General features: G+C 32.3%; 1 protein-coding gene and 1 non-coding gene across 3 annotated transcripts; one reads left to right on the top strand and one right to left on the bottom strand.

Annotated features, from left to right (window-relative positions):
• Positions 1-464: 464 nt before the first annotated feature.
• On the bottom strand, positions 465-537 carry TRNAK-CUU. The gene has a single exon. It is a non-coding gene; the product is annotated as a tRNA-Lys (tRNA).
• Positions 538-5,527: 4,990 nt separating this feature from the next.
• LOC114167068 (casein kinase 1-like protein HD16) lies at positions 5,528-12,654 on the top strand. 2 transcript variants are annotated; one of them, XM_028051996.1, is made up of 16 exons: positions 5,530-6,301; positions 7,548-7,676; positions 7,760-7,833; positions 7,929-7,998; positions 9,108-9,166; positions 9,265-9,336; positions 9,537-9,631; positions 9,726-9,792; positions 9,893-10,022; positions 10,094-10,312; positions 10,450-10,583; positions 10,852-11,026; positions 11,662-11,752; positions 11,849-12,006; positions 12,110-12,298; positions 12,387-12,654. In XM_028051996.1, exons 1-16 carry the CDS (start codon positions 5,888-5,890, stop codon positions 12,444-12,446), a joined length of 2,136 nt encoding a protein of 711 aa, XP_027907797.1. In that variant the 5' UTR covers positions 5,530-5,887; the 3' UTR covers positions 12,447-12,654. The 2 variants fall into 2 exon arrangements, 1 of the variants encoding a protein (XP_027907797.1); XR_003600097.1 differs by lacking the exon at positions 11,662-11,752 and having other exon boundaries at positions 5,528-6,301.
• The last annotated feature ends 566 nt before the right edge of the window (positions 12,655-13,220 follow it).

The following is a 13,220-nucleotide window of genomic DNA, read 5'->3' as shown; positions in this document are numbered from 1 at the left end:
TTAAATTCCCATAAAAAATATCGTATTATCAATAGCTGAAGTATTTAACTTAAATTGAAGTTATAGATTGTTTTTAATCCACTTAATTTCTCATAATTTATTTTCATGTTATAGTTACTGTGTGGGGAGAAGCTAAGGATTTCTTTTCAAATAAATTGTCTGATAATATATTGTGAGTTTACTTTATAAATTTAATTTCTCTAATACTAATAAAAAATTTAAATTAAATTTAGGCTAAATTATTGGCATGCTTCAGATTATTTAACCAAAAGAAAGAGCAGAGACCTTTTGTAATTTAAAGCTATTGGACTAACAATGATCCAGAAATGGATCCAGGAGTGAATAAGATGGAAAAGCCCAACCCATAAATGAAGTGTTAATAAAATGAAAAAGGAAAAAAAAAAAGTGAATAGATGGAAAAGCCCAATCCATAAATACAGTAAAATGTAAAAGAAAAAAATAATCGCCCACCGTGGGGTTCGAACCCACGACCACAAGGTTAAGAGCCTTGCGCTCTACCAACTGAGCTAGACGGGCTTATTGATAATGATAAATAATATTTTATATATAATTTCACTTTGATATTTGTAATCATTATTGCATTTCATTTCACATCTTACCTTACTTTTATATTTGTATACATTGAAATAATTTATTAAATTTATAAGTTTCCTTTTATTTATTTATGTATACGACAAAGCTATTGTAAGTACTTCCCAGAGTTTAAATTCGAACGATACGTGGAGTATATTTTTTTCATACTTTTATTTATATATTCTTCCAATTTATACAGCTATTTTTTAGTTTAAAAATAATATATTGAATATAATTACACTAAAATGAAAAACACAATTAGTTATATCTTTAATTGAGAAGCATTTAAAACACTAAGTATTTTAAACTTTATTTTTATTTAAGTGATAATAACACCGGATAATCTAGATATGATAATATAATATAATCATTTTGAATATTTATTTTAATTATCGCCATTATTGTGTTAACATGACTTATTTTTTATTGTTGTAAACAGTTTTAGTATATTTACTATAAGCCATGTTTGTATTTTTGTAAAAAATAGTGTAATATTTAATAAACATATGTAGCTGCTAATTATTTTGAAAGAATGATTTTCATTTATTTTTAAAATTTAATTATGCAGCTTTTAAGGTTTGAATTATTTATCATTGTTATCCGGAAATTGAAAACTTGTAAGGGAAGTTGTCTGTTGTTAAATTTTATATAATTTTATATAATTTTAAGTTCAGTTTCTTTTTGGTGTCCACTTTTTTTTTTCGTTTTTATCCTTTAGGGCCTCTTCTCTTGCATGGATTATACTGTTCAAAGAAATTAGCGAGCGCGGATCGATGAATTCAGTTGTGTTCGATTGCATTCATTTGGACGGATAAGCGAGTGCGGATTTGAGGGATACACACTTGTTTTCATCCACCATAGAAGGAGCAAATTAGGGAATATTACGAGCACATTACCGTATTTGCCCTCGCTTTTCATTTCACATGCAGTGGAGGATGGGAAGGCACCGGTGTTGTGAGTGGTGTTGCAGGGGGCATGGCAGGTGTTGGGGTGGTGAGTGGATGGCACTGGCAGGTGAGGGTGGTGAGCGAGGCACGGTGTCTTGCAGTGGTGGTGAGGTGTTGTGGTGTTGGGGTTGGATGGCACCGGTGTTAAGGTGAGTGAGAGAGTGATGGCACCGGTTACGTAACCGGTGCCTTGTTTTTCAAAGGGGCGACACCGGTTACGACACCAGTGTCGTTGGTTTTCTTCTTTTTTTTACCTTTTTCTTGACTTTTTTGACTTTTTTTTTAATTTTTTTAACATTATTTAACTTTAGTTTAAAATTTAATTATATAATTTTTTAAAAATTTAATTATATATATATATATATACACTCATAAAAATTTAATTTTTTTTATTTTAAAATTTTATATAATTTTTATTTTTTTAATTTGTATTAATTAATTATAATTATTTTTATAACATCAAATTACAAAATCATTCTTTTTTTTACACAAGGGTATTATGGTAACTTAATATCTATTTTAACATATAATTTTATCTATCACATCAATCAAATCTTTCACTAACTTTCATACAAATTATCTCTAAATCCACTCACTTTACCCTCTAAATCCACTCAAAAAAACACACATATTCATTCACTTAAATCTACACAAATTCATCTTCACACTCTCCCCAATATCCATCTACACAAAGGAACACACCCTTAGGCTTTGTTCACTTTGATAGATGGATTTGGAAAAGAGTGTGAAGATGGATTTGTGTAGATTTAAGTGAATGAATATGTGTGTTTTTTTTAGTGGATTTAGAGGGTAAAGTGAGTGGATTTGAAGATGAATTGTGTGAAAGTTAGTGAATGATTTGAGTGATGTGATAAATTAAAAATATTGTTTTAATAAATAGAACTTGTAGAATACCCAAATACCCTTAATTTTGAATTTTTTGTTCCCAAATTAAAATATTAAAAATACTTATTAATTGAGAAAAATAAATATTATAATGTATTTGAAGTGAAAAATAAAATATTTAAGTGTTGGAATCAGATACATAAAACACGGATCTGGGTAAAGAATAAGCACTTGGAATAGGATACATAAAAAATGGATCTGGGTAAGTGGAGAAAAAGAAAGAAATTGGAATCGGATACATATGTTTGCCCTCTGTTTTATCTTCTTTATCACCCACAAATAACCTTCACATAGGGACAATATTGTAAAATACCCTTTGTCACCCACAAATCTCCTCCAAAGTGGCAAGATGATATCACAAGCTTCTTTCGCAAATCATCACTCTTCTTCGCTTGCAAATTATTAGATACAAACGTCAAATTCACTCGTATATCCATCGTTGCCAATTCCTGATAATAGTAAATCTGTGCATACAAACATAACCCCAAGTTATTGTTTAATTTAAATTTTACTTTTTTTCAAATTAACTATTTTTATAAATTAAATAAATAAAAATCATTTACAAAGTAAATAAAAATAATCTATAATTAAATTGTAAAAAGTATTTATATTTATTTTTACAATTATAATTTATTATTTTTTTCATCACAAAAATGTGAACACTCATCCGCGTATGGGGCAAGGGTTTTCACTGGTTATTTATAACTATTATATGCTCAGCACTTCATATAATATTTTATAAAATTTTCAAAAGCATAATAATAATAATAATAATAATAATAATAATAATAATAATAATAATAATTACTATTAATATTATTATTTATCGAAAGCAATAGTGTGTTAGTAATCTTTTTTTACATTTTAATTAATTAATGTTACATGCTCTTTTGATGTTGTCTGAGTTTAAGTAATTATATTAAATTTTGTGGAAGTGTCATATTAACTAAAATAAAATTAATTTAAAATATATAAGTTTCTAGAAACATATTTCATAAACTGATTTTGTAATATTGAATTAGACTTAAAATCAACTTCTTATCAAATACACTTTTATATACTCTAAGAAAATATCGTAAATAACAATAACTATAGTATTAATTAATTGAAAATATTATTTTTCAAGACTTTAAAAAACTTAAGAAAATTATAATGCCTTATTGTTTTTCATTATAAAAGACTTTATATTGTTTGTTTTGATAAAAAAAATATAAAATTAGAATGATCCGTTACAAAATATTAGCATGCACTACTAAAAATTCTCGTATTACATGAGAATTTTTTTGCAAATTTGTTAAAAAAACTGCAAGAAAATACTTTTTCCTGCTATTTTTTATAAGAATTTTATTTGGTAGGTAATTTCTTCATGGGTATTTTTCCACATTTGTTCCTCATGTACCTACAAATTTTGTCTCGAAAAGTGTTTTGTACAAAATATTTCATAAAAAAATTGTTAGCAATTTCCTGCATTTTTTTTTCATAACAAAAATTATAAATATTTCCTACAATAAATTTTCAAAACAAAATTGGTATAAAATATGAGTTTTTTTAACAGTGATGGATATGTTTATTATCATTACTATTATTCATGTTATTATAAATAAAATATTAGGAAGAGTAATTATTGTATTTCCTTGTATCATTTTATATCTACTTTATACTAAAATTGTTTATCATTTTTTAATACCATGTTTTTCAGTGTTTGTTTTGTTTTAAGTTTGTATAATGTTCTGATTACGTACTCCTTGTCCTCTTTGATGTCTTAAACCTCTTATACATTGTTTATGTTGAACAAAATGGGCTAGTGCATCAATATATACAAATTTGTCTATTATGTACCTTATAATATTTATTGGTTGTGTGATTACTCCTGTGATGATATCTATGTCCTTTACTCGTATTTACTTAAGGAAGGGGAAGTGTAAGTGGTCAAATGCGAAACAACATGAGGTAAAATGAATTTGTAACATCCTTCAATAAAATTTGTCCTATCCATATATGTTTAATGATTTTACATTGAGTTGTTCAAGTATGTAAATCATTTTGTGTTTCTTGGTGGACTAGCAAATAAATGATTCAAAAGTCAACTTGGTTAAAGACATATGTTAGACATCGTCAAATGTAAGGAAAAATGTCAAGCAACACTTTTAAATAATGGATTATGTATTGTTGAAGTGGTTCATTTTCTCCTTAACTTATACTATTGAAGGTGAAGTTGGCCACAATATGTTAAAGACCTTACACAAAAATATGTCGTTTAGGAACAACCATCGCATTCCCGAGGTATTGTCCGCTTTAGAACATTTTAGCTCCGTCACGGTTTTGTCCTTAAAAGGCACCTCAGAGGGTGGAGGGAGATAAGAGTATTTAAACTTCGCTTGACCTCGACTCCTAAGCAATGTGGAACTTATTGGATGTATTGGAACAGAATACTTTAATTGATAATCAATCCATTAAAATTTGAATAATCTTATATGTTAAAATTACAGAGACATTCAAAACAATATTGTTTCCGGTTGAAAATTATATCAGTATATTTGTAGAGTTATATATATATATATATATTAAAACAAAACAAATTATTTTAAAAATGATAGAAGAATTATGACCATAACACCAAAACATTTGTAAACTATTAAAGAGGAAGGAAAACTCCAATAACTTGGTCAACCTTTAAATCTATTGATTCTGATGAAGTTGACTTGGGACCCACGAAACCGTAGAGATGTTAGCATCCACACCACACTAACGGTGGACGATCGTGCACTGCAGTGATCCTCCCCAATAGCAAAACCTCTGAAGCAAAAATTCGATTCACAGGTGCCTCGTATACTCTGAGCACTTTGCAGTAATTTTCTATCCTGTCAAATTATTAATTATATTTTATTTCCATTAAAACCTTAATTATTCTAAAAAAACTCTAATCAAACCTAACCGTTCAATTCTGCTTCATCGACGGTTCAAAAAAACCAAACAAATTTTTTTTCTTCATATAGAGAATTTAATTATGAAGATAATAATTTCTTAGTTTTATAAAACAAATTATTTCTTATCACAATATAAATAAATAAAAAAATACTCTGTCTCAGCAAGTACTCAAAAGCTTTCTTCGCCTCTATTTTTTCTCTCTCATCCTTGTCCATGGCTGGTTTGTTCTCTGCTTGATCGTTTCGGAACCCTAATTCGCCCTTCTCTCATATTCGAGTATTATAATAGTGTGGATCGTTTGAAACGCTTCTCGTTTTGGTCACATTTTGCTCTCTTCAGTTTTAGTTTTGAATCGACACGGTTTTGGAAATTTTGAAGGTATTTGGTATATTTTGGGTCTGACTTTGATCGGAGGCAAACGGCGTTTGAGAAACGTGAAAATTTCCAGAATTTCGTTTTTTCTTTCCTCGGTCAGAATTTGCGCGAGGAGGATGAGATTTGAAGGATGAACGATGCCGGTGTTGCGTAACGGAGCGAACAGGGGTCGGGGAGCAGCGAAACAACAGCGGCTGCAGAATCCAGTGGTTGAAGGAGAGGCGATTGCGACGAGGACCCGGAGGCGACGTGCGGCGGCAGCGGCGGCAGCAGTGCCGAAGGTTAACCACAATAACGAAAATAAGCCCAAACAACCACAACAGCACCCACCACCAGAGCAGGTGGTGGTGGTAAATGAACACGTAGTTGTTGCTGCGAAGGAAGAAGAGAATCGGGGATTGGGGAAAGGTGTTGGTGCCGCTGGAGCTGGAGCGGGGAAGGAAGAGGTAGGCGAGAAAGAGATGGTTGGACATGACAGCGGAGGTCGGAGCAATGACAAGGCCAATGCAGGTGGTGAAGATGATGCCAATACTCCTGAAATTCCTCAGAAGGTTAGATAGTTATTCTTTCACGTTTTTATTTTTATTCTTTTGTATGTATTTTTCTGTATCATGAAAAGAGTATATAGGTCGAGAGTTTTGTTATAATACATTATGAGAACTTTCTTCGAAAACGCCCATTGACATTTTTTCATCAGAGATCAACAGTTGTTTCCAAGTTTTTTAGTGGCAGGTTTTACTTAAGTTTTTAATGTGATTGTGCCTCCCTTGTGTAGGTGCTTACACCTTTTTAAATAGCATATGATCACAACTTTATAAGTTGGCTCATGAAAAATAACTGGACATTTTGTGAGGTAAAAGTGAGAATCATGATTGACATGTTTGTTTCTGTGCAGTGTAGCAGTCTTCTATTTTCCCTTACCTACCCATCTAGTTTGTGATTTATGTTTCTGAAAAAACAGGTTTTACGTGTGTTGGTGTGAGCACTCTGTTTTGGTTTTCATTTCATTCCTAGTATCTGTTTTGACACACGTCTTATACACTCATAATCATATCAGTTTTCTTCAAATACGCATAAGCTGTATATTATTGCATCTGTAGAATGCTTGTAACATTTAGACACTCATGCAGAAAAAAATCCTAGTAGTGGCACAGTTGCCTGTATATTTTTTGTTTTTACATGTTCTCATTTCCAATCCTTTCTATGAAAGAATCCATTGCCAATACAATTTACCCATACGAATGAAAAAGATCCTCTTTCATCTATAACGTGAATAGTCAATATTTCTTCTGTTGGTATGTGTTTGTCTATGCTACATATTTGTTTAGATGGTCATCCTAATACTTATGAATTTACTTTCTGAAGTTTAGCTGGCACTACATAAAATTTGTCTAGATTTCCAGATATGATTTTTGCACTTGTAATAATATATTATGTTCTTTTTCCAATTTCACATATTCTATGTTAGAAAGTAAAGGTTGGAGTGAGATCGTGGATGCAAACCAAATAACATCTTTAGTTGTCTGTGTAACACTGGCAGTTTGCAAAGTCACTCTTCAATAAATTAAGAAAGAACATACTTATGCAAGCACAGTTGTTCAACAGTCTCTACAGAGAGTTCTATGAGTTGTTTTCCCCCATAATAGTTTTCTATCATTTCTCTTTTGTCGTGCTGTCATGGATATCAATAAACGTTTAGTTTTCTTCATTGAATCTTGTAAATCAGGAAGCATTAATATGCATGATAACATGTTCTGCTTATACTGATATCCTAGTTTTGTTCTCTTCCGTGGACAGATCCAAGTAGGTAATTCCCCTTATTATAAAGTAGAAAGAAAACTTGGCAAGGGTGGATTTGGTCAGGTATATGTTGGACGACGCTGTGGTGGAAATTTGAATGAGAGAACTGGACCTGGGGCTTTAGAGGTATATGTATCTTTTCCGTATTGAATGTGAAGTTTTACTTGTGGTGAAATTTAAGATATTCACATTGTTAACTGTTTGATCAGGTTGCATTAAAACTTGAGCATAGAACTAGTAAAGGTTGTACCTATGGACCACCCTACGAGTGGCAAGTGTACAAGTGAGTGCTATGCTGTCTCCTTTTATTAGTCTCCATTTTTTCTTTTTCTAGGCTATGCCATTCGTCATGTTCATCTTTCCCTATTATTTGTACAGCACTCTTGGTGGCAGTCATGGTGTCCCACAAGTACACTACAAGGGCAGGCAGGGAGACTACTATGTCATGGTATGATGTTGAATCTTATTCTTGACTATTTGTTCAATATGTTAGAATACGACCTCCTATTATGAAGGCTTATGAAAGAAGAAATAATAGAAATACAACTAATTGATTTAATTAGCTGAAAATTCTGTTAGTAGTTATAGTTGTGGGTCGGAGGGAGGTTATGGATAAATGTGTTTTCGGGTCTGGGGGAGGAGCACAAAAATTGTTTTGTGTGGGAGGTTGTTGGACCCTCGAAATGCCAGTGGATGTGTTGTGATCATTTGGTGCAACCGAAAGAAATATACAGAACACTCATTCTTTTTTTTTTTTTTTTCATTTGAGAATTCCTTTTGTAAGAGTTTCTGATCCAGTTTCTATAAACTGGTACCAGAGCAGATTCAGCTCCAACCAGATCAGCGGTAATGACAAATACTTTGTCTCAATCCTTTACCAGCAAGGGAAGTAATTCATCCCTTTTTCATGTGGCTCTTTTGAAGAAGGTTATACATACTACAGAAAAGTCTCAACCCCTGCTGGAAGGTTTAACAGATGATCTTGAATTGAATTTGAGTCCAGAAGCCATGTTGGATTGTAGAATAAATAAAGGCGAGCAGCAAGAAATTCTTGTCAAATGGAAGCAACTACCAGATTTTGGAAGCAGCTAGGAGGATGTTTAGGTTATTACTGAACATTTTCCACTATTCCACCTTGAGGACAAGGTGAATCTTGATGGACAGGGTATTGTTAGAATACGAGCACCTATTACAAAGGTTTATGAAAGAAGAAATAATAGAAATACAACTAATTGATTTAATTAGCTGAAAATTCTGGTAGTAGTTATAGTTATGGGTTGGAGGGAGGTTATGGATAAATATGTGTTTTGTGTTGGGGGTTGCTGGACCCTCAAAGTGCCGGTGGATGTATTATGAATCTTTGGTGCAATTGAAAGAAATATACAGAACCCTCAATTTTTTTTTTTTTCATTTGAGAATTCCTTTTGTAAGAGTTTCGGATCCAGTTTCTATAACATTATTACAACTATTATATTGAAGGATGATTCTATATTTCTCGTATTTGAGATTGTTTGGGTTAAAATCTGTTTGTTTGACTTGATAAATTAATTTGTGCAGGTTATGGATATATTGGGACCTAGTCTGTGGGATGTTTGGAATAATAGTAACTCTCATGCGTAAGTTTTTGGAATTAGGCCATATATGAATAAAATTGTATTCTTTGTAGTTGATTTTAACTTCAGTTGGTGTGCTAATGCGTTTTTTTGAATTCCAGCATGTCCACTGAAATGGTTGCTTGTATTGCCATTGAAGCAATATCTATATTGGAAAAAATGCACTCTCGAGGGTAATTTTCGTACCACCCACATTGAATAATTTCCATTTACAAATTACTTGATAATTTTTTGATATTTGTATCCTTAAAGCTAGTTTTTTTTTTTTTTTGCATCAGTAGTGTGTGTGTGCGTGCATGTATTTATATTTATAGTGTATAATGTGTTGTAATGCTTGAAATTATGTTCCTTAAACTATATGGCTACATGGCAGATATGTGCACGGGGATGTGAAGCCTGAAAATTTTCTGCTTGGTCCTCCCGGGACGTCTGATGAGAAAAAATTGTTTCTTGTAGATCTTGGATTAGGTATGATACAGTTGTCAACTTAAATTTTTTTATTATATTTACATATTTTGCCAGTGCTTAATTACACACTTCCTTTGATGTTTTGGGCGTACAGCAACTAAGTGGAGGGATAGTACAACAGGCTCACATGTTGAATATGATCAAAGACCAGATGTTTTTAGGTATTTGTAATTGAATTTGGATCATGCAGAAAGTATTTATTCATCTCTTTATACAGTTTTCTGTATTGGTATTAATAAATTATGTGGGAAATATTTGCAGAGGCACTGTCCGCTATGCTAGTGTTCATGCACATTTAGGGAGAACTGCAAGCAGGAGGGATGACTTGGAATCTCTTGCATATACATTGATTTTTCTTCTCCGAGGTCGCCTTCCTTGGCAGGGATTCCAGGTTGGTCATATTAAAATAAGTTAGTTTTATTCTTATGTTCAGAATGTTGGTCTTTAACATTATTTTCTCAGGGAGAAAACAAAGGTTTTCTGGTTTGCAAGAAGAAGATGGGAACATCTCCAGAGATTATTTGCTGCTTTTGTCCCCTACCTTTTAAGCATTTTCTTGAACATGTTGTGAACTTAAAGTTTGATGAAGAACCAAATTATGCAAAATATATTTCTCTATTTGATGGGATTGTTGGTCCTAACCCAGATATTAGACCAATTAATACAGAAGGTGCACAAAAGGTATCAATTTTGCTATCCCTTCGCATTTGTGTTGTTTTATATGCATTCCAAGATTTTAGTGAAGATACTCGTTATTACTTTATGCATTCAAAGATCGTAGCTAAAATATGTGATATTGCTAATTTTGTTGTCTGAAGCTCATTGGCCATAAGAGAGGACGGTTAGCGATGGAAGAAGAGGACGATGACCAGCCAAAAAAGAAGACTCGTATTGGTTTGCCAGCATCACAGTGGATAAGTGTTTACAATGCTCGTAGACCAATGAAACAAAGGTACACATTAGCATGTCATGAAATTTGTTTTGCCATTTCTATGTTCTATTTCTGGCATTTTAAACTGATGCATAGAGATGTTAATTGCACATTTCCCCTTAGCATCTTATGGAATCTGTTTGTACAACTTTTTTTGTATATTTGTTTGTGTTCTATCAGGTTTCATATTTTAGTCACAGGATTAATATGCTAAGAATTATCTACCTTTTGAAATTATTAATGTAAGGGAGTTGTACTTTTGTAATGATTGTGTTGTGTGTTGTTGCAGATATCACTACAATGTATCAGATGTAAGGTTATCCCAGCATATTGAGAAAGGAAATGAGGATGGCTTATATATTAGCAGTGTTGCTTCATGTCAAAGCGTATGGGCATTAATCATGGATGCAGGGACAGGTTTCGCTGGCCAAGTTTACGAACTCTCACCCTTCTTTCTCCATAAGGTAAATTTCAATCTATTTCTTTTATATTGTTATTTATGGATTGTTTACAGATTAGATTTTCAACAAACATACAATTTACTCAATGATGAGTAATTTTGTTTGAAAATATTGCTCATGTCTTTTTCTTGGATGACCGTAGTGTGTAGATTTGTTAATATATAATAGGGTTAATTATGTTTAATCCATAAACTATAAAGTGATTTTGGAATTAGTCACTATTTGAAATTTTGATCTCATTGGACCTATACTTTAGAAATGACTAGATGAAGTTCTCATCACCCAAGGGTTTCAAATTTTTTTATGTTGCAAACGGCATTGTTACATGTTGACGCGTTTGTATCCACGTGTATGCCATGTGTGTCGTTCTCTCCCCTCCATCATCCTTGCTGCTCTTCCCCTCCCTCCACCCTCCTTGCCACTCCTCCCCTCCCCCACCCTCCCTGCAGAATTAACGTGACAAAAATTAATGCCGTAAATTAGGCGATGACAATGTTGTTTATCAAATAACAAAAATCAACGCGGTTACGTGATAAATTAGGTGATAAGGGCAACATAAGGATAAAAAAAAAATTAACCCTATATAATACCAAGGCATGCTTATTAACTAGGGATACTCGGTTTTGGTTTACCTGAAGGAATGGATCGTGGAGCAATGGGAACTAGGTTACTACATCAGCGCAATTGCTGGAGCTGTAAATGGGAGCTCGCTAGTAGTAATGTCCAAGGGTTGGTTCCTCAAAGAGAGAGTGTGTGTGTATATCGGCCATGTCGATTGGCAATTTTCAATTTTATTTTTCTGCTGACTACGATCTCGGATTCCAGGTACACAGTTTGTGCAGCAATCATACAAAGTCAGTGATTCATTTCCTTTCAAGTGGATTAACAAAAAGTGGAGGGAGGGATTTTACGTGACTTCAATGGCCACCTCAGGGCCCAGATGGGGAGTGGTCATGTCTCGTGGTGCAGGATATTCAGACCAGGTCATTTTTATCTGTCAGTAGTAGTGTGTGTAGTTCATAATGCAACTTAACTTCATAGCATAAATAACAGTTGTTTTTCCATTGTTGTTTCTTCGAATTTCAGGTGATTGAACTAGACTTTCTGTATCCTAGTGAGGGGATTCACAAGCGGTGGGACAGCGGTTACAGAATCACTTCTACTGCTGCAACTTGGGACCAAGCTGCTTTTGTCCTCAGTGTGCCAAGGAGGAAACCTTTGGATGAAACTCAGGAAACACTTAGAACTTCTGCTTTTCCTAGTACACATGTTAAGGTCTGAAACAATGAACTCGTTAAGGTCTGAATGGTTTTAGTTTTTCCAGTTAATTAAGGTCTCATCGTATATATGTTTGGTTTTTCAGGAGAAGTGGGCTAAGAATCTCTACATTGCTTCTATATGCTATGGACGTACAGTTTCTTGAGCCCTGCAAACGTGGCTGCAGCTCAGAAGCAATAATCCCATGATTATTTGAAGTGGTCCATGCCCCCAAGAAATTTTGATGACTAAAGTTTTAATTATTTGTATGTAGCAGAATGAACGCATTCAGTGAAACAAACTAAAATACCCAGGTTGGCATTCGTGTGGAAATTGTTTCTATGTCAATGATTAGTTTAAGTTATTATGATCACTGTCTACTGTGCACTCACATTTCTACAACGTAAAAAGTTACACAGATGCACGCTTTTCTTTTTTAAATGATTTTATATTTCTTCAATAATCTTTATTTTACCGTTTAACATAAGTAAAAATTAGTTATAGTTTATGAATATTATTATATTAATTTTGGTATTTTTTAAAAGTTTGTATTACATAATCCAATAGATGAATTTACTACTTTAATCTCATCAAAGTTATTAAGGATGATAGGTTTTCAATCCTCAACTAAAGTATCAGTTCAGTTATTTTTGAAGATAGGTAGAATGTGGTTCTTTTACAAAAATGAGTATTTTTGATCCATTTATTACAAAAATGGGTCAGTTTATAAATTAATTATATAGTAGAGTCAGTTTATTATTAATTTGACTAGTTTTTTCATAAAATTATATTGTTTTGAATTATTTATTATAAAGATTAGTCAGTTTACTAATATATTTGATTAACGATTTGATTTTTCTCTATTTTTTTGACTTTTATAATAATTTTTAAAATTATATATATTTTTTAAAATTATATTTTAATAATTTAATTAAAAATA

Source organism: Vigna unguiculata, chromosome 10, assembly GCF_004118075.2.
Source record: "Vigna unguiculata cultivar IT97K-499-35 chromosome 10, ASM411807v1, whole genome shotgun sequence".
NCBI lineage: Eukaryota > Viridiplantae > Streptophyta > Magnoliopsida > Fabales > Fabaceae > Vigna > Vigna unguiculata.
The sequence above is the reverse complement of the archived record's forward strand: the minus strand, read 5'-3'. Positions and strand labels throughout refer to the sequence as shown.

Excerpts from the sequence above, each read along its gene's own strand:
- LOC114167068 (XM_028051996.1), top strand. The coding sequence starts at position 5,888 with ATGCCGGTGTTGCGTAACGGAGCGAACAGGGGTCGGGGAGCAGCGAAA. Across the intron at positions 9,337-9,536 it reads GAAAAAATGCACTCTCGAGG|ATATGTGCACGGGGATGTGA; the intron begins GTAATTTTCGTA and ends GCTACATGGCAG. Across the intron at positions 12,299-12,386 it reads TTCCTAGTACACATGTTAAG|GAGAAGTGGGCTAAGAATCT; the intron begins GTCTGAAACAAT and ends TTGGTTTTTCAG.